Source organism: Notolepis coatsorum (genome assembly GCF_963971535.1).
Source record: "Notolepis coatsorum genome assembly, chromosome: 8".
In the NCBI taxonomy this organism is placed as follows: Eukaryota; Metazoa; Chordata; class Actinopteri; order Aulopiformes; family Paralepididae; genus Notolepis; species Notolepis coatsorum.
The window spans coordinates 84,313,924-84,335,623 of record NC_140172.1 but is presented as its reverse complement, the minus strand read 5'-3'; the positions used below and the strand labels follow the sequence as shown (position 1 = coordinate 84,335,623).

At 45.0% G+C, this 21,700-nt stretch overlaps 1 protein-coding gene across 1 annotated transcript in view; it reads left to right on the top strand.

Annotated features, from left to right (window-relative positions):
* LOC311233497 (receptor-type tyrosine-protein phosphatase N2-like) overlaps positions 1-21,700 on the top strand; it is a gene marked incomplete at both ends in the record, with an annotated part of 758,095 nt that overhangs the window by 66,131 nt on the left and 670,264 nt on the right. Inside the window, 2 exons of the mRNA XM_084320464.1 lie at positions 1,994-2,044; positions 17,080-17,193. Coding sequence (XP_084176590.1) covers positions 1,994-2,044; positions 17,080-17,193 — 165 coding nt within the window. The remainder of the gene's footprint in view (positions 1-1,993; positions 2,045-17,079; positions 17,194-21,700) is intronic.

The window sequence follows — 21,700 nt, the reverse complement described above, 5'->3', positions numbered from 1 at the left end:
TAGAATCAAGTTCTTCAGTTCAATGCTACCGTTACCCCCTCCAGAGGGTTACTGGAAAAGATTACACTCCTCCACATACAAATTTACTTGGAATAACAAACCACCACGTATAAAAAGATCCACCGCAAGAGAAATAAAGCAGACGGTGGCATGGCATTTCCAGATTTTTTCCACTATTTTAAGGCGTACACATTAAGACCATTGACAACATGGTTTGATCCCCAAGCATTAGTATCCTGGAGAAAATTAGAAGAAAACATAGTAGCCCCACATAGACTGAAGGACATAGCATACACTAAACTACCAATCAAGCACTGTGAACGGAAATTTGGCCCCATAATTACTCATGCGATCCGGATATGGCGTGAAACACAAAAAAAATATCCTAACCCACATAAATGGCACAATCATACTCCCTTATTCAATAACAAGGCACTCTTAATTGAAAAACGACCTATAAGATTCCCTATATGGGAAGAGCAAGGCATACACTCATTAGGGGATGTTTTTAACAAACAGGGTTTTTGTAGTTATGGAGAAATATGCAAAAAATGTAATCTCACCAAGTCCACATGGCTTTTTTACATACAGTTACGGCTATGTTTGAAGTCTCACGGTGTTCCATTAGACATACCAATTGAACACCACAGATACCACAAATTATTCTATGAAAGAGAGACATCGAGAGGTTTTGTTTCAGATTTTTATCATCAATTACTAACGTCCTCGCATGAAACCCTCCAACTAGACTCTGCCTGGAGGAGGGATATACCAGACCTGGAAAGTGACTTTGATTGGCAAGGAGCCTGGGCAAATGTCCGACTTACATCAAGGAACCCGGACCATCAACAAATCAATCTTAACTATATTCACAGGACATACTTGACGAAGGGACATTTATGCACATGTATTGGGACTGCCCACCAGTTAAGACATTCTGGAAAGATGTGACCCAACAATTATCAAAACTCATATTTTGGAATATACCTGTACACCCCTCTGTATTACTATTGAATGATGTTTTTGAGTTTGCAGTAAATCCACAGCTAAAGAGATTGGTTTTATCGGGTATCACAGTAGCTAAAAAGCTGATCGCATCACGCTGGTTTCAACCGGAAATAAATTGCCGGAAAGTTTGGTTTCTTACATATCTCGATGTGATTTATCAAGAAATATCTACAGCAAGAATTCTGGGTCTCAATGAATCCAAAATGTCAATGTGGTTAGAAGTGGTGGAGAGAATAAAAGCTAGCTTATAATGGTAGTGTCTGGTTAGGAGCGAGGGATAATGGAGGTACTATCCAAGGAGGGGTCCGGGAGGGGGGGTTCGAGCTGGAGCATATGTGTGTAGGTTTTTAGATAACAGGTATTAATGGTATATCCTATATAAGACAATTAACTAAAATGTGATTTCATTGGATGTGCACTGACAACTAATGCTTGTATATCTTATCGTGTGTTGTCATGTTTGTATATGTGTTTGTTTAAAAAAAAATTAAAAAAAAAAATACAAAAGAAAAAAGAAGATGACAGAAAGGCAGCCTTTGGTAACTTGTAGAAGATGACAAAAAGGCAGCCTTTGGTAACTTGTAGAAGATGACAGAAAGGCAGCCTTTGGTAACTTGTAGAAAATGACACAAAGACAGTCTTTGGTAACTTGTAGAAGATGACAGAAAGGCAGCCTTTGGTAACTTGTAGAAGATGACAGAAAGGCAGCCTTTGGTAACTTGTAGAAGATGACAGAAAGACAGTCTTTGGTAACGTGTAGAATATGACAAAAAGGCAGCCTTTGGTAACTTGTAGAAGATGACAGAAAGGTAAAACAAATTCAAAGACGTTTCAAAATAATTGGAGAGACACGCAACACAAGACAAACTGAGACCAAACTGAAACTCAATTAATTGCCCAACCCTAATATACGCTGTAGATAGTATAATTATCCCATACTGATTTGCTGAGTGGTTTCTTACTTTCCTTCTCTCTCCTCTGACAGGTTGTCTGTTTGAGAACAAGCTGTGCACGCCATATGAGATCTGTGTCAACGGTAAGCAACACAACACAGCTAATCTACATGTGAAATGACAGCAAACCTAAAAATTGCCCATGAGGGGTGAAAAGAAATCCAACCCTTGGGTCTGTTTCTTTCATTACATTTTGTATGTATATAATGTTAAAGGAACACACTAACATTACAGGAAATGTGATACCGTCTTCTCCAGAGCCATACAAGAATATAGATACCAAAAACACCTCTGCCAGAGTTTTAAGTGGACTAGTGGTCCGTATCCACTTACATTAATTTGTGCTAAACTAGGCTAGCTTGCAGCCAGAGAGCTTTCTATTGAACTCACAGAGAGGACATTGGTATCTATCTTCTTATCTGACTCTGGAGAAGACTGTAAATGCATACCATAACGTTGGCATGTTCTTTTTTAACACATTAACTGCCACGCTTATATCCATCAATGTTTGATCACTGCCACCAGTCTAAGTCTATGGAGATGTTTACCTTCTTTGCAGGGCTATAACTTTTTAAATTGTATTGCTAAATTGACATTACTATGGCCCATTCAACATCGATTATCTATCGTTCAGGATGTAGGAACGTTTTACTTTTTCATTCACACATTCATACAAAAATACTGTCTAGAATATAAACATGTTTTTATCGTTTTCTGCAGTAATTCCTAGAACGTGAGATATAGGCATAAATGCATTATATAGATTATCAAATGCCGTTTATAATTCCGTGATCGTCGTTAAATGCTTCATGTAGTATGGGTGATATATAGATCAGAGCAGTTTGCATCGATAATGATAAACAAAAACGCTGAAAGTCACAGCAGCCTCCTCTTACCGTTGGGCGATGATACTGGAGCAAACAGATCCCAGTTATTTGATGGGGATCGAGGCGATCCATTTCCGGTTTGTATAATACTAATACACGCCCAAATCATGTGGATTATTGAGTTATGGCAGCGATCCATATCCACGGTGTGTGGCTAGAGTCCTGGGATGATATGCGAGTGGCCGGACGGATTTAGGAGACGCACCGATATGCAACCGGCATATCCGGTTTGGCAACTCGCCGATCATCCACCAGGTGGCAGTGTTGAAGCGTTGCAGAGTTGTGCTGAGTCCCACAGCATCCGACAAGGCTCCGTGAGTGAAATATGAATACCATGGCGAAAATATGAAATATGATCACAATAACGTCGTACGCCGTGATCTGGCAGAATTCGCATGAACTTGAAACCCGTTGTACGACGTGAATGGCGCACAAAGTGTTAAAGGGGCACTTTGAGTGTGAGATTATGTGCAAAATAAATGTGTGTGACTGTGATACATCAACTTCTACTGTCTTTTAGCTACGAATGAACACAACAGTCCCAAACTAACTATCTTTAGACAAACCCGGTTTGAAAACACTGTTGATATGCAAACTTGAAAACAGATTTACATGGTTCTTCATCTCAAATATTCAGGTATGATTCTGGATTAGTTAAAACATCCCCATTTCATGTAAATTCAGTTGAATTGCAACTTTGCACTGTGCATTCAATATGCAGTGCACTCCAGTGGAGGCTGCTGACCAAATTTTTAGGTGAAGCACAAATTATTATATTATATATTAAATTATATTTTTTAAACATCCCCAACGCTGCAACACCCCCATTTCTCCCAGGTGTCAGGCTCCTCATTCGCTTCCATTCATTTTGGGGACCATGTTTAAATATCATCCTTCTGAAGTATAAACAAACTATACTGCTGAGACGATTTCAATAAAACAGACCTTTCTGGTATGCAGTGGCGTTGCGCAATATGTCGGGGCCCCCCCGCAGGGCAGACCACTCCCCTAAATCAAACCAAGCAGACCATGGCTCGGCGGCCCGATCAAACCAAGCAGACCATGGCTCGGCGGCCCGATCAAACCAAGCAGACCATGGCTCGGCGGCCCAATCAAACCAAGCAGACCATGGCTCGGCGGCCCGATCAAACCAAGCAGACCATGTACAGCAGTGGTCACCAACCTTTTTAAGCCCAAGATCACTTTTTTTTTTTTGGTGAAGGCAAGATCTACCTATTGAAGCGTTGAGAGAAAAAGACAGCCAAGATTGTACTTTAAACTAAATGACTTTTATTTGCCTGTATTCTAATTACATGCAATGCTTTGGTCCAACATTAAAACGTCAAAGTAGAACTATTATGTACTTTCTCAGTCAGTGCTAAGTGCAGTCATCTTATGCAGCATCACTTTTCACATCAAAACAAAAGTAGAACTGTAATGTGGACTTTCTCATATTATTAACATTGACAAACATATTTACAATTAGCATTTTATAAAGTAGAACTGTAATGTGTACTTTCTCAGTCAGTGCTAAGTGCAGCATCACTTTTAACATCAAAACAAAAGTAGAACTGTAATGTGTACTTTCTCAGTCAGTGCTAAGTGCAGTCAGTGCTAAGTGCAGTATCATTTTCACATCAAAACAAAAGTAGAACTGTAATGTGGACTCTCAGGGTAAGATCTAAAAAAAAAAAAAAAAAAAAACATGTTTTTTTTTTTTTTTTTTTTTTTTCATGGAAAGATCTACAGGGACAGTCTCAAAGATCGACCAGTCGATCAAGATCGACGGGTTGGTGACCACTGATGTACAGTATACAGTGGCTAATATACTATCAATACTACTATTGAATATACATACACTATTCATTTCATTTACACTATACATTTCATCAAACAAGCATGTCATGTCTCCTTTAACTGTGGGTGAAAAGAGGGAGAACTACAATGACTACATTAACCAGAATGCCTGGCAATGTTTACTTCCTCCTCCACAGAGGCACTAGATCAGCCGTGCATCGGCAACGTACGCTAGCCTAGCCACAAGCTAGCGGCAAACATTCATTCATTTAGGCAGCACCACTAACACAGTGCACATGCAAATATTATCTGCAGGCTGCATTAGCAGCCAGCAGCCAACGTGATACATTACATTGTGTTTATATGTGACATAGCCAAGTTAACAACGTTTCAATCCCTTAATCAAGTCTCTAAACAATTCGGCTAGCTAACGTTAGCCATTAGCAAAGAACGCTAGCCTAGCCACAAGCTAGCGGCAACATTCATTCATTTACACTAACACAGTGCACATGCAAATATTATCTGCAGGCTGCATTAGCAGCCAGCAGCCAACGTGATACATTACATTGTGTTTATATGTGACATAGCCAAGTTAACAACGTTTCAATCCCTTAATCAAGTCTCTAAACAATTCGGCTAGCTAACGTTAGCCATTAGCAAAGAACGCTAGCCTAGCCACAAGCTAGCGGCAACATTCATTCATTTACACTAACACAGTGCACATGCAAATATTATCTGCAGGCTGCATTAGCAGCCAGCAGCCAACGTGATACATTACATTGTGTTTATGTGTGACATAGCCAAGTTAACAACGTTTCAATCCCATAATCAAGTCTACTACAAATATTGTTCTCTAAACAGTTAGCTAACGTTAGCATCCAGGCTAATCAGGCTTTCGTTTTACAAACACTACAACTTACTTTTTTCTGATCCAGGTGCATAAGTCCACTTCTTCATGTTGCTCAGTTGCTGGTTTATACTTCGGTCCTAATGTTGGCGCAAAGTTTAATTTAGCCTACTGTGTGTTGTTATAGCTGTACTGTAAACTACTAGCTACAAGTTAGCTTGCCTTCACAGTCCAAGATGGCACGTTCACGTCAACTACAACTACACTAGTCTTCAACTGAGATAAAAAATATATATATATCATCCAGTGCACAACAATAAGTGAACAAGTGAATAAAGATCTTAAAATATGAATGATTATATTAGGTAAATTAATGTTCTTCAGGCAAAATGCACACATGAGATGATGGAACACAACTTTGACTAGAACACTGACGCCAGTCCAGCTGCAGTTCTGCATGTATTTTACCAGGCAGACTCTGGTTGGATTTCAAAGGCTGCCAATCATTCATCCTCTGTGTATTATTGGATTGTCAAGGCTGTCAATCATTCAATCCTCCATTCAATGGCAAGAGTTTAACTGCACAGTCCGTGCTTAGATGAAGTTAATAGCCTATTTTGATTGGCTATTTATTATTTATTTAAAATGGGTCAACCTGTGCAGATATTCTGTACGAATATTACTGCAGTCATTACTGCAGTGCAGGCCTGCTCAGAGCTGTCAATTTTGGCAATTTTTTATTTCACTGGCATTTATTTTTACAGAGGAAAACTTTTCTAATAAAAAAAAAAAAAATATATATATATATATATATATATATATATATTATGTAAATTAATAATAATTATGAATTATGAGTGAATTTGTGTTTCACGTGTTGTCATAGAGAAACCTCCACTGGTGCACTCCTCCATCACATCCAGAGACCACCGACTATAAAGTGAGATGGATCACTGGTAGTTTTGAATGGGGAAATCTAACACTAAAGATGGCGGCAACGACAAAGAATTGCTGCAAAATAAACATACACTTGTTGTTTAAATAATAATAAAGAAATTAAGAATTTAAATTTAAAATTAAAATAATAATAATTAAAAACATCGATATTTATCGATAATTTGGTCCCGATTTATCGATTCTTCCAAATGGCATATCTTCTCAGCCTTAGTGTTTATTGGTTTATATTTAGGAAGCCCTTTGCTCATGCACCAAAGGGATGGTTATCAAGATGTCTCCATGTCAAATCAAGGATCCTCTTCGTGGTTCCACAGGGTTCCATTCTGGGCCCTTTATTATTTTTAATTTACATTAATGATTTGGCTATGTCTTGTAATACTCTACTTCCATTATTATTCGCGGATGACACCAATCTCTTAGCTACTCATCATGACTTCAAGTCCCTGATTTAATGTGTGAATGAGGAACTTGAAATTGTCTCTAACTGGTTTCAATGCAACAAGCTTACTCTAAATGTCAAATTTTTTTACTTCATGGTCTTCTGCAACAAAAATAAGTACTACCCTAAAGAAGAATCTAAAATATTAATGAATGGAAATGAAATTCTCCAAGTGCCTTTCACAAAATTCTTAGGAGTTACTATAGATGAAGGGTTAAATTGGCATAATCACATTGACAATGTCTGCGATGATACTTGGAATTTTGAGAAAGGTCTGCCCCATGATACACCCCTCTGCCCATCTAACCTTGTATTATAGCCTTTTATTTCCTTACCTTAACTACTGTAATATAGTCTGGGCTGCAACATATCCATCATATCTTAACAAATTAGTCATAATCCAGAAGAGGTTCCTCAGGATGATTTCCCACTCTACCAGATATGAACCATCTGCACCTCTGTACCGCAAATATTCTCTACTATCAATTGACAAACGTAATACCTTTCAAACATGCTCATTCATATTCAAGTTCATTAACAATAGGCAAGATCTTCCTGATACCGTTCCGGGAAGTGACCACTTCCGTGCCGCCCATTAAACCCATGTAAACGTGAATGGCGCTGCTCCGACCGGCTGCTTTTCTGTTCGCTCCGTCGAGACTGTGCTTACTTTTGTTAATTTTTATAGTTTTAAGAGTTTTATTTGCACCAACTGTTGGTGCATTATATGTGTATGACCGTCAGTCACTCATTGACATTGGATTAAGGAAAACGTACCGACTGGATTGCTCTCTGGATCGGATTGCTGAACAACAACAGTGGCCAGCGGGGATCCTTTGTTGTGGCCGAGGCAAGGAAAAGGCACGACGACGAGGTAGAAGAGCCGGCGTCCGAAATAGATTGAGATCCAAGCGACACAGAACCACATTGCCCAGCATATTGTTGGCCAATGTGCAATCGATAGGAAACAAACTGGACGACATCAGAGCACGGATCCAATTCCAGAGGTACATTCGGGACTGCAACGTCCTCTGTTTCACAGAAACTTGGCTGTCTCCAGACGTCCCAAACCATGCAATAGAACCGGCAGATCACTTCTTCGTTCTCCGCAAGGACCGAACGGCAGAAGAATCACTAAAGACGAAAGGAGGCGGCATTGCTTTCATGGTAAACAAGGAGTGGTGCGATATAGGCAACGCAAAGGAATTGTCTAACCACTGCTCCCCAGACCTGGAGTTTATCACCATCAAATGCCGACCCTTCTTTCTCCCGAGGGAGTTAACGTCCATCATCATGATCGGAGTATATATCCCACCACAAGCGAACACTGGGGCCGCACTTTCAAAGCTACACGACGAGGTAAATAAACTACAGATAGCTAACGTTGACGCTGCCATTTTGGTTCTGGGCGATTTCAACAGCGCGCGTCTTAAAAAGGTGTTGCCGAATTTCTATCAGCATGTGACCTGTCCCACCAGAGGCGAGAACATATTAGACCATGTATACTCGCAATTTAAGAATGGGTACAAGTCACAGGCTCTTAGTCCATTCGGTAAGTCCGACCACGCCGCCATCTTTCTTTTGCCAAAGTATAAACATAGTCTACGAACGCCGGTAGTATCGCGAGAGGTTAAGCGTGTATGTATTCCGTGATAACACAGCCAATATTAACGAATACACTGAAACAGTGCTTGACTTTGTCTGTACTCTGGTAGAAGAAACAATCCCCTCTACCACAATTAGAATCTACCCAAATCAAAAGCCCTGGGTAGATAAATCCGTCCGTGAGGCTCTGAAAGTGCGCACCTCAGCCTACAACACCGGGCTTGTGACAGGCAACATGGATGAACACAAGACGGCAAGATACAACGTCAGGAGAGCAGTAATAAAGGCAAAACGGCGTTACAGGGATAAAGTTGAACTTCAGTTTGAACAGGCTGACTCTAGAGGTATGTGGCAGGGCCTCAGAACAATGACAGATTACAAAGGCACCTCCCTCAAACTGAACAGTGACATCTCCTTAGCAAATGATCTCAATACCTTCTATGCAAGGTTTGAGGCTGTGAATAACAACACCAGCCTACAAGCCACGGCATTGGGGGGGGGGGGTCTGCTGATGGAGACTCAGTGTTCAGGGTAACAGAGCATGAGGTGAGGCGGACCTTTAAAAAAGTGAATATCAGGAAGGCAGCAGGACCGGACGGCATCCCCGGCCGTGTCCTAAAAGTCTGTGCCGACCAACTGGCCCCGGTATTCACGGACATCTTTAACCTGTCCTTAGAACAGGCTGTCATCCCCACCTGTCTGAATAAGTCCACCATCATCCCTGTACCCAAAAAATCTATGCCCGCTTGCCTCAACGACTACCTGCCCTGTAGCTCTCACCTCCATAGCCATGAAGTGCTTTGAGAAGCTAGTGAAGGGCTACATCTGTTCCTCCCTCCCCATCAACCTGGACCCCCTGCAATTTGCATACCGCCCTAACAGGTCCACGGAGGACGCCATAGCCCATGTGCTGCACACAGCAGCGTCACACCTGGACAAGAGGCAGGGGAACTATGTGAGAATGCTGTTCATCGACTGCTGTACAGCTCAGCATTCAATACCATAGTCCCCTCCAAACTCATAGCCAAGCTCAGGGACCTGGGCTTGAACTATGACCTCTGCCAGTGGGTCTTGGACTTCCTGACGGGCAGACCCCAGGTGGTAAGAGCAGGCAACTGCACCTCCTCATCCATCACGCTCAACATAGGGGCCCCCCAGGGCTGTGTTCTGAGCCCCCTCCTCTACTCCCTGTACACACATGACTGCGTGGCACAGCGGAACAACAACACAATCATCAAATTTGCTGATGACACAGCAGTGGTGGGCCTGATCTCTGCCAACGACAAGAGGGCCTACCTGGAAGAGGTAGAGAATCTGTCACAGTGGTGTCAGGAGAACTGCCTCTCCCTGAACGTCAGCAAAACAAAGGGGATGATTGTGGACTTCAGGAGGTCGGGGGTCAAGGACTACAGCCCCCTCAGCATCGACAGGGCACCGGTTGAGAGAGTGAACAGTTTCAAGTACCTCGGAGCCCACATATCCGAGGACTTGACATGGACCACACACATTGACAGTGTTGTGAAGAAGGCACGACAACGCCTCTACTTCCTCAGGCGCCTAAGGAAGTTCCAAGTCAGTCAGAAGATCCTTAAGAACTTCTACTCATGTACAATAGAGAGCATCCTGACTGGCAACATCACCTCCTGGTTTGGGAATAGCACTGCACAAGACCGTAGCAGACTACAAAGAGTGACACGTTCAGCCGAACGCACAATTGGAGGCGGGCTTCCCACCCTCCAGAACATTTACAACAAGCGGTGCAGGGGTAAGGCTAAGAGAATCATCAAGGACTCCAGCCACCCGAACAACTGCCTCTTTGAACTGCTGCGGTCAGGCAAGCGATACCGGAGTCTTAAGGCGAGCACAGAAAGACTCAGAAGAAGCTTCTATCCCTAGGCCATCAGGCTGCTCAACGAACAATAAACACTATGCAACAACCATCAAATGCACACAGCACACACACCCACACGCACACACTCACTTAAACAAACAACACACTGCAGCACCCACTCTCCACACTTTAGATCACCTAAACACACTTTACACTTTATATTTATTGGTAAAGGATTTGCACTACAACTCGTACACCTTACTGTAAATTGTACCTAAATTGTACCTCATCCCTGCTCTGCACTATATAGTATTGTATATTAGTACATTGCATAGTATATTGTATGGTAACTCAGTTACTTCTATTCTGCATCGAACATTGTACATATGTCTATACTGAACACTGTGACCTCTATTTTTACTTCTATTTTACATGCTATACTATTTTATTTCATACTTATCTTGTCTAGCACAGTCTCTGGAGCGTAACAGTAAGAAGCATTTTGTATAAAAGTATTCTGTACTTCTGTATGACAACTATTAAAGAAACTTGAAACTTGACGTAGTTGTAGTTTGTAGAACTAAACCTATATTGTATAGTATCGCTATGGTTCTAATAACGCCTCCGAGTCTCATTGAGCTACTTCTGGTCAACGTGCAAAAAACAGATTATTTTTTCATCCGTACATTTCCGTTTGATACCGTTTTGAATATGAACATAGTCCGGCCGCTTCTGAGCAATTCCAGGGAAAAGACACGAAAACAGTGTTTTTGTGTAATTCAATAAACACGTTGTCATTTTTCGCCTGATTATCGGATCTTCCTGAAATCAACCCTAGATCATCACTATTATCCTTTCTGGTGCACGCATGCAATGTGGTTTAGACCGGCGCCCCCCCCCCCCCCCCTCTCCTGCATCCCAACGGCAGAACAGCCAGAGACATAAACACATTTAGCTTCAATCGCAGTAGAAATAAATCAACCAAATCAGATCAACGCAAGCTTTCATATATAGTGTCCTTACCTGGTCTCTGAAGTAATGAAAAAAAAAGAATCCAATAATCTCATCGTCATTCCAGTTATCCACAGCGATCGTCCCTCCGACTTTATTGGGCATTGCTCTTCAACGGGCAGCCGGGGTCAGTTGTCCAAGCCATCCCTATAAGCGTGTTTTGCCGGAGTGTTTAGGACCCGCCCCCACGCCGCAGCTCGGTATAGAAAATAAACGAACCCATTTCTAACCGGGTGCATTACTGGCCGAAGGCGTTAGAGGGCGGTATAATACCGTCTTCCAGCTTAGACACATTCAGAACAGTATGCACAAGGTGCCCCGCTGAATTATGAATGGATATAGATAATAAAAGAAATACCGTGACAGAAACGTAGATCTACGTTTCCGGCACTCAGCGATCGGATGACAGAACCGTAGAACTACGTGAACGGCACTCAGTGTTTAAATATGTTATTCTCCTCTTCTTTGCCCTCTTGTAAAAAAAATCTTTTTCTTGTTACTGACTCGTGTCAATCTTCCATGTTTTCGCTATAGTGTCTGCATTATGTCTCTGTTATTGTTTTGTAGTTTATTTTGTAGACCATGCTACACATGTATTTTGTTCATATTGTTTATGGACAATGAGATGGGAGTGGAACTTTGTACAAGCCCTTTGGGCTTCGTTCCCTCCTAGCACTGTTTTTTTTAAATAATGTGCTAAATAAATAAACTAAACTAAACTAAAGAGAGAGGAAGAGCATCTACTGCACGTATGATCTCATCAGGCTTGTGAATGGTTTGTTATGAGGCACAGGTGGTCACAGAAGAGGGAGGACGGATACGAGAGAGAGACACCACAGTGTACACAGCTGCTCTCCTTCCTTCCTGTGTGTGTGTGTGTGTGTGTGTGTGTGTGTGTGTGTGTGTTACAGATGTATTCACTCTCATTCATTCATCTCATTCATTCATTTGCTTAGTCACTTCCTGTCTGTGGTGAACTGTATAATCGAATTCCACTCTGAGGAAAACATTATAACCAGTGCTATGAGAGAAACATCATATCCTCAGTGGCCCTATTTTTGGCTGAGGCTTCAGAGACGGGTTCTCTGTCAGTGTGTCGGTTTATCTCATTCCCCTTTAGAGCTGGGCCGTTCCTGACTCATCCGGGTTGTACCGAATCAGGAATCACGAGTCCGAGGTCTCCATTAACCCGCAGGGGAGACTCAGTGACTCAAGTGAACTGAATCACTTTAGTGAGTGACTCAGACTAACCCCAGTCCATAAAATTAACCGGATTTACCACCACTATTCCCCTTGTGATGATTTCAGGCAGATTCATAGTCGGGCCTCTTTTATAGTGTTGATTATTCATGATCTCTTAATCCCTTAACACATTGGGTGCCATGCAGTATGCCCATCTTTACCACTCTCTGCCAGTGCTGTAAGCCTATGGAGTGGCTCACCTTCTTTGCAGGGCTATAACTTTTTTTTTAATATTATAGCTATATCGACATTACTATGGCCCAGTCAACATCGGGTATCTATCGTTCCGGATGTGGGAACGTTATATTTTTCCATTCATACATTGTCGTGTTAGTACCGTCGAGAATATAAGTGTTTTTAGACTGTATAGCAGTAATTCCTAGAACGCGTGCTATAGGCCCCGCCGCGTATTATACATTATCGATTGGCGTTTCGTCCCTATACACGCTATATTAAAAATTTCAAATGCATATGATCGCTATACATTATGCTCCATCATGCGTGAAGGAAAGGGGGGGGGGTCGTTTATGATTCCTTGATTGTCACTAACGGCTTTCTTTAGTAAGACACCGTTGATCGGACAGATTGCAATGAAATAAATGGACAATCGAGCTGGAAATAACGTTCGATTCCTCTGGCAGATGCGTCTGGAGAAAAAAAAATCCAATTATTTGATGTCGATCTGCTAGATCCATTTTCCGTTTGTATGACGCAATAAACGCCGAAAGCATATTGATTCTTGCGTCTCGAAAGCGATCCAATGCACTCGAGGTGTGTATATTGATCCACGTTACAAGATATCTCTGGCGGAGCCTTTTCCCCGATGCACCGAGCGCCACTTCCGGTTTAGAGTGGAGTGTAACTCGCCCGAAATCTACCAGGCGGCGGTATTGAGGCGTTGAAATATCAGACAGGGTCCAGCTGGCTCCCGGAGGCTTCCTGGATGAATTATGAATGCCAATTCTCCACTTGCACAACCTTAAAGTAGGCACTTCCGGCTGACTTCCGGTTGCCAATGGTACTTCCTGTCCCATCCAAATACATTGGTTTTAGCTACTTTTCTCCCCTTATTTAAACAACTTTGTCGTCACAGAGAGGCAATGAAACGTTTGTATTATTATAGTATAGAATGTATTTAATAAGCAAACGTTTGTCAGCAGGGTTTTTGGGCTGTATTTCATGTAAAAACGTTCACTGTTAGTTTACTTGCTCACGCTAATTAAGGCTAATCCTGGCTAACGGAAGCTAGCGCAAGAAACGACGCCGCAAAGTATTGTTTATAGTGCATTTCTTGCCACCTTATAGCATTTGTACATTTGTATGACAGTCTATAATGCTCCCGTGAGGTTTTTCCGGACGTTTTGGTAATGATTTTCACTATAAAATCATATTTCTAAATGACAGGAAGTTGATAAACTGTCCGGAATAGCTTTGAGCTAACAATCTTTGCCGATGCATTCCATTCTAAACGTAACGTTAGTTGTTCAAAACATTACCCGTCTATATCATTTGTTCCTCAACGTTATATAGACGGGTAATGTTTTGTAAACTAACTGCAGCCTGCTACAGTTAGAAGCTAACGTTAGCCAGCAAGCTGCAGCTTGCTACAGTTAGAAGCTAACGTTAGCCAGCAAGCTGCAGCCTGCTACAGTTAGCAGCTAACGTTAGCCAGCAAGCTGCAGCCTGCTACAGTTAGAAGCTAACGTTAGCCAGCAAGCTGCAGCCTGCTACAGTTAGAAGCTAACGTTAGCCAGCAAGCTGCAGCCTGCTACAGTTAGAAGCTAATGTTGAGGAACAAATTATATAGATGGGTAATGTTTTGAACAACTAACGTTACGTTTAGAATGGAATGCATCGGCAAAGATTGTTAGCTCAAAGCTATTCCGGCCAGTTTTCATCAACTTCCTGTCATTTAGAAATATGATTTTATAGTGAAAATCATTACCAAAACGTCCGGAAAAACCTCACAGGAGCATTATAGACTGTCATACAAATGTATAAATGCTATAAGGTGGCAAGAAATGCACTATAAACAATACTTTGCGGCGTCGTTTCTTGCGCTAGCTTCTGTTAGCCAGGATTAGCCTTAATTAGCGTGAGCAAGTAAACTAACAGTGAACGTTTTTACATGAAATACAGCCCAAAAACCCTGCTGACAAACGTTTGCTTTTTAAATACATTCTATACTATAATAATACAAACGTTTCATTGCCTCTCTGTGACGACAAAGTTGTTTAAATAAGGGGAGAAAAGTAGCTAAAACCAATGTATTTGGATGGGACAGGAAGTACCATTGGCAACCGGAAGTCAGCCGGAAGTGCCTACTTTAAGGTTGTGCAAGTGGAGAATAGCGAATAAAATAAATAACGATCTGTTGGCACTCAACGCATGGCGGCCAATAACGAGTATACTCGTTATTGGCAATTAATGTTTTAAGCCAGACAGGCTTACTGGGCCGAAATTAATATCACGTCATAAATAGATCAATACAGTCCGTACTAATTAATGTTGCGTTTATTTTTCAAATGTAGCCAAGAGTAAAGACCCTAATCCTATCAAAACAGCAGTCAAAGTGTATATTTTCAGCACTACGTTTGTTTACCAATGATTTTAAGGGTGTGTTCACATCTGAAAGTCCAGGGATAGTCCGGACTTTCTGGTGGACCAAATGTGAAAATGATACATTGTTTGATTTTGGTCTGCGTTCACACTACCCTGTTTGGTGCGGATCTAATTTGTAAACAAAGGACATGCTGTCGCCAAGTCGTTCATCTATTGGACTAGCACTCACAAACGTAAACAGTTGCCGATAGAGAGATAGAGAGAGAGAGAGAGAGAGAGAGACTGTCCACGCGCGGCGCCAGTCTAGAGAGACAGAGAGAGGAAGAGAGAGACTGTCCGCTCGCAGCGCCAGTCTAGAGAGAGGAAGAGAGAGACTGTCCGCACGCGGCGCCAGTCTAGAGAGACAGAGAGAGGAAGAGAGAGAGAGAGATGCAGAGAGAGAGAGAGAGAGAGGAAGAGGGAGACTGTCCGCGCGCCTGTCATTCATTTGAGTTGGGTCGCGCGCAAGCTGTCACTTGGCGCTGTCAAGTTGGGTCGCGCGACCGCCGCCACTAGGCACCTGTCACTCATTTGCTCTAGATTAGATACTATATAAAATTCGTTTTGCGTTCACACCAACAGCAAACGAACCATGGTCCACTTTGAAACGAACCGAGTCCCAACTTTTCAAGAGGACCATGGTTCGGTTGTTTGGTCCTCATTATAGTTCGGTTTGCGTTCAGACCTGTACAAACCAAACGGACTATTGATCTAAAGGGACCATGGTCCACTTAAAGTGGACCAAACAGGGTATGTGTGAACGCGCCCTAAGTGTTATTAATAAATGTGTAGTTTTTTTTTTTAAATTCACTCAACAGAAACAGCCTTTCTCAAGGTCACAAATGACATTGGGATGGCTGCCGATTACGGGAAATGCTCTTTGCTGGTGTTATTGGACCTTTCTGCAGCGTTTGATACAGTTGATCATCTTATTATTTTGAGTAGGCTTAACGATATGGGTATTACTGGATCTGCACTAGATTGGCTCTCATCATTTTGGCTGATCACAGTTTTTCTGTTTCTGTTTGTGTTTCTGTCATGTGGTGTCCCTCAGGGCTCTGTTCTTGGACCAATGTTGTTTTCTTTATATATGCTACCTCTTGGTCAGATTATCAGCCATTTTAAAGGCATCTCTTATAATTTTTATGCTGATGATATCCAGCTGTATTCTTCTTACCTAAAGATTTTTAGCAAACTGTCTATGTTAAATGATTGCCTCGGGCCATAAAGGAATGGATGACCAACAACTTTCTTCAGTTAAATACTGAAAAAACTGAAACCCTTATAATTGCCCCATATAACCTAATCCCCATCATGCCTTTCAGGTAGCTGCTCCCAAATTGTGGAACGCCCTCCCTTTCTCTTTGAGATCAATAGAATTCATGCGATAGAAAAACAGCTAAAAACGCTGCTGTTCAGACAGGTGTTTGGCTAGTGTTTATCTTGGTTTTACTGTCACATGTGGTGGTGTAACAGGATCCAAGAGCAGACAAGTGGAGGCGGGCAGCAAGTCCAAGGTTTTTTAATGAACAAGAATAAATAAACAGAACAAGGGAAAAATATAATCTAAACAATAAAAACAATAAAAGGAAAACACAATAACTAACTCTAAATACTAACATCTAACACAGGGAACAATTACTTGAAACATGGAATATGAAACAAGGACAGCGCAACATCGACAGTGTAACAGAGATAATGGATCGACACAGAACAGGAAACAAGGAACTCAAATACACAGGAACAAATGACAAACGAGAAACACCTGAGATGATTACAACTGGAGACACCTGGGAGGGGAAACACTGACAAAGAACTGCAGCTTTATAAGTGTACGCAAAAAGAGAGAGAGAATGATTAACCCACTTATCTTTCCTATCCTTTGTCTCCTCTGCTCCCAGATGGCATGTTTGGGAGGTGTGACTCGGTTCCGGTGCAGGAGGTGTATGTTTACCACGTCTCCCCATCTGTGGTGCAGCGCTTTAGAATCCTCCTGGAGAAACTGGCCAACAGAGGTACCCAATCTCACACACACACACACACACACACACACACGCACACGCACACACACACACACACTGTCAGGATTGGGGGGTGTAGGACACACACGCAGACACACACAAAAGAGGGGAAACTTAAAAAGTTACCCCAGAGGGGTAACCACTGGAATCGCAGAGCGATGAGATGGGGCGTTTGAAAACAAACAAGAAATCAAAAGCACTATAGACAGAGAAAACCCTAGGAGCATGTACTTGGGACACTCCTCTACTACTGAGGAAAACATGAAATTAACAAGCATCACAGGAAACCAAGCCTACTTAAAGGCACTGCACACCTGACACAAATCAGGTGGCAATCAAGCCCACACACCTGCCATGCCACATGGCAATTAACGACTATGAGTTATATGAGTACTGGCTAAGCGTCCCGCTCTTAAGCCATACCGAGATATACCTCATCTCATGTACCTACTGTACACCATCAACGAAAAAACAAATACACCCACCACCTGCCAGGCCCCGCCCCTATAGTGGCGTACTATAAAGTACTAGGCGTGGTCACCACTCACTCTTCCTCGGAAAAAAAACGTTTCCAGGAAAAGATTCCCCAAGGGAACTCAGGGCATGCTAAGAGCGGGACGCTTAGCCAGTACTCATATAACTAGGTTATATACATAACCTGTCGTTATATAGCATACTTGCATTGCGTCCCGCTCTTAAGCCATACCGAGATATGGGGTAGAGCGGACGCGAGGCCCGACAGATGCACCCCCTGAGGACCCGTAAGCCCACATCAAGGGGAAAGGAGAGTCCCGTCACCCCATCCTTCCTAATGAAGGGGGGGCGCAGTCAACTCCACCGAGTGCGAGCAAGAGGGAACTAGAACCCCTTGAACACACAGCACAGGCGGAACCACGTGTGACCCAACACACTGTGGCCCATACCCACACACCCCTGCTACCCTACCAAAGGACGGGAAGCAGGAGAGGCCACAGACCCCAGAACCGCCTGGGAGACAGAACCCCCGGTCATGTCCATGAGGTAAAACCTTACGAAGGGACCCGGGGAGGACCATGAAGCTGCAGCACAGATGTCCTCCACCGAGGCCCCACCCAGCAGAGCGGCAGAGGCCGCCACCCCGCGAGTGGAGTGCGCCCTGACGCCCCCAGGGGGATCCAGCCCGGCCAACGTGTAGCAGAGGGCAATGCCCTCGCACAACCAATGGGACAGGCGCTGTTTCGATAGTGCCTTACCGGCACGAGAACCACCGTGACAGACAAAAAGCTGATCGGTAGCCCTGAGGCCCTGAGTACGGCTGAGGTAAATCCCCAAAGCACGGACCGGACATGACAGGTTAAGGCCCGCCTCCAACTCACTAGCGCGAGGAGGCGGATGAAACGCCTGAACCACAATATCCCTGGAGCGGAAGGAACTCCGGATATTTTTAGGCACGAAGGCAGGATTAGGCCGCAGAGTGGCACCGCAATCGGAACGAAAAGACAGGCACTCTGGTCGTACCGAAAGAGCACAGAGCTCACCCACGCCTTTAGCGGAGGTGACGGCCAGCAAGAACGCGGTCTTGAACGACAGCTGTCCCAACGGCGCTTGCTCAAGAGGCTCAAACGGGGCCAAGGACAACCGACCAAGGACCAATTGAAGATCCCAACTCGGAGCCAAAGAGCGTTGTACCGGCTTAACGCGTCGAGCGCCAAGCAGGAAACGCTTCACAAGAGGGTGGCTGAACAAAACCTCACCCTCAAAACCCTCATGATAGGAGGATATAGCAGCTGCATATACCCTCACCGTCGAAGCTGACAGTCTATCAAGGAGAGACTGGAGGTAACCAAGGCCAGCATCCAGGGGGCAGGAGACCGGGTCCCGGCCCCCCGCCCTACACCACTCTTGGAACATACGCCATCTGCCCGCGTAAAGCGCAACAGTGGAGGGAGCATGCGCATTCCGGATGGTATCAACCACAGAACGGTCCATCCTCTCCAGACTTACCCTCTCACCAGCCACACCAGCAGACGTTGGCCAAACACCGGGTACTGAAACAGCGACCCGTGTACTTGAGAGAGGGCCGTCGCCGACCAAGGAATAACCCATGGTGGAGCGACCAGTAGCTGGATCAAGACCGGGAACAACACTGCCGTGCCCCGGTCCGGCGCGACCAGGATCACCGTCCTGCGCTCCCTCCGTATCCGCTCCAACAGCTGACTCAACAGCTGTATAGGAGGAAAGGCGTAAAAAAGGCCGGGGCGGCCATGGAAAGATCGAGAAGGCATCCACCCCCAAGGGGGGATGATCTGCTCGACTGACCGAGAACCACAAGGGGCACTTGTGAGAGCATCGGCCTCGCAAACAAATCTACCGAAGCCTCCCCGAAGCGATCCCAGATCTGTCTGACTATATCGTGGCGCAGCTCCCACTCGTCGTGACGAGGACCGCCCCGAGACATCACATCTGCGCCCACATTCTCCGCACCAGGGATGTGGAGCGCCCTCAGACTGCGCAGCTTGCGAGACGCCCATGCCAGAGTTCGACCGCCGCCCGGTGCAGGCGGATGTAACGAGTCCCACCCTGCCTGTTGATATACGCCGCTGCCGTCATACTGTCCGTTCTGACCAGAACGTGCTCGCCTACCACCAGGTGGTCGAACCGTTTGAGGACCAGGAGGACCGCCTTCAATTCCAACACATTGATGTGCAGGGTAGACGGGCCAGCATGGACCTTCGTCCAGCTTCCCCCCACTGCGTTGGTCCGACACGTCCCTCCCCAACCCGTGAGAGAAGCGTCGGTGAAGACCGTGACGTGTGAGCGCCTGCTGCCCATGGGGACCCCAATGGTGAGGATACCCAGCCTCCTCCAATGGGCGAGATCTCCCCATATCGACAAAGGAACCGTCAACCGTTTCCATTTGTCCCTCACCGGATCTATTCCCATACTGAAAAACCACCTCTGTATCCTCCTCATGAAGAGGAGGCTAAGAGGAACCACCGTGTGAGCAGATGCCATCATACCGAGCAGGCGCATCACTTGCAGCGCCGTGACCGTCCCTCCCAGACGGAAACCCCCGAGCGCGTGTAGGATAGACACCCTCTGTTGCTCCGAGAGGGTTACAATCATGGGCCTTGACCTCAACGTCAAGCCCAAGTACTCCACCTGTTGACTGGGAAGAGGCATACTCTTCTTCCAGTTCACAGCAAAACCCAGCCTGGTGAGGAATTCCACCACCAGCCTGGTATGAGACCTGGCAACCTCCTCCGATCGGCTGAGGAGTAGAATGTCGTCGAGATAGAATAGAACCCGTATTCCCCGACGACGTAGAGGCTCCAGCACAGTCGCTACGCACTTGGTGAATGTGCGGGGAGCCAGAGAATAGCCGAACGGCAACCTCTGGTACTCGTACGCTACGCCCTGAAACAGGAACCGCAGGAACTTCCTGTGAGGAGGGAAAATCGGGATGTGAAAATACGCATCCTTCAGGTCTATGGAGGTGAACCAGTCTCCCCTTCTGACAGCAAGCAGCAGGAGTTTGACGGTCAACATTCTGAATGGTCTCGCTACAATCAGACGATTGAACGCGGACAGATCCAGTATAGGTCTGACCCCTCCCGTTTTTTTGGGCACCAGAAAATAACGGGAGTAGACGCCTGACATCGCGTCCTCTCTCGGGACCACGACTACGGCCTGCTTCGCCAACAGAGATTGGATCTCGTCGGCCAGGGCTGTCACTGCTTCTGACCCTGACAATAGGGTCGGCACCAAACCTGAGTACGGAGGGTGGGGTTGTGCGAACTGCAAAACAAGCCCCTCCCTCAACGTTCTCTCTATCCACCCCTCCAAACGGCATTCTTGTCGCCATATGTGAAAATAATCCCACAGCGCACCCGCCGTCAACTGACGCTGGGCCGCAAGGAACAGTAGATAGTTGGCCCGGTCCCTCCCGCTGTGCGATGCACCCAAGGGGGGACCCCGACAGAAAGGGCCGGTTTGATACGGGAGAAGCGGCCATCAAACTGGTTGACACACACCCCCCCCCCTGAACACCCCTCTAGCGCATGCTGAGGAGCTGTTCTACAGCTAGACATGCAAGGCGTGAGGACCCCATGGGCTCCTACACACCGTAGCCCTGCAGTGATATTGCTATCACCCAAATCACGCTCGCCTCTTCTTTGCAGACCACTGCCGCTCTCACGGGAGTGGGAGACATCAGCGTGACACCCCGTCTGGCGAAGGCGAGGCCGGGGTAACCCTTGCTGAGCATTCAACTGAAGAGGCCTCGAGTCCCCCTGCTGACCACTGTAAGAAGTGGCAGCCGTAACACCAGGCTCACCCATCACACAACGTGTGGTGCAGGAGCCACGTGACAGCACAACATTCTAACGGACAGACCCAGGCTCAGCCATCAACTGGGTGTCAGCCCCTGTCCCCATGAGAAGTGAAACGTGGGGCCGCATGCGCTTCAAAGAAGGTTCGCGGCCCGCAGCCAAAGGAAAACGATCAGAGCCCCGCTTCCGTG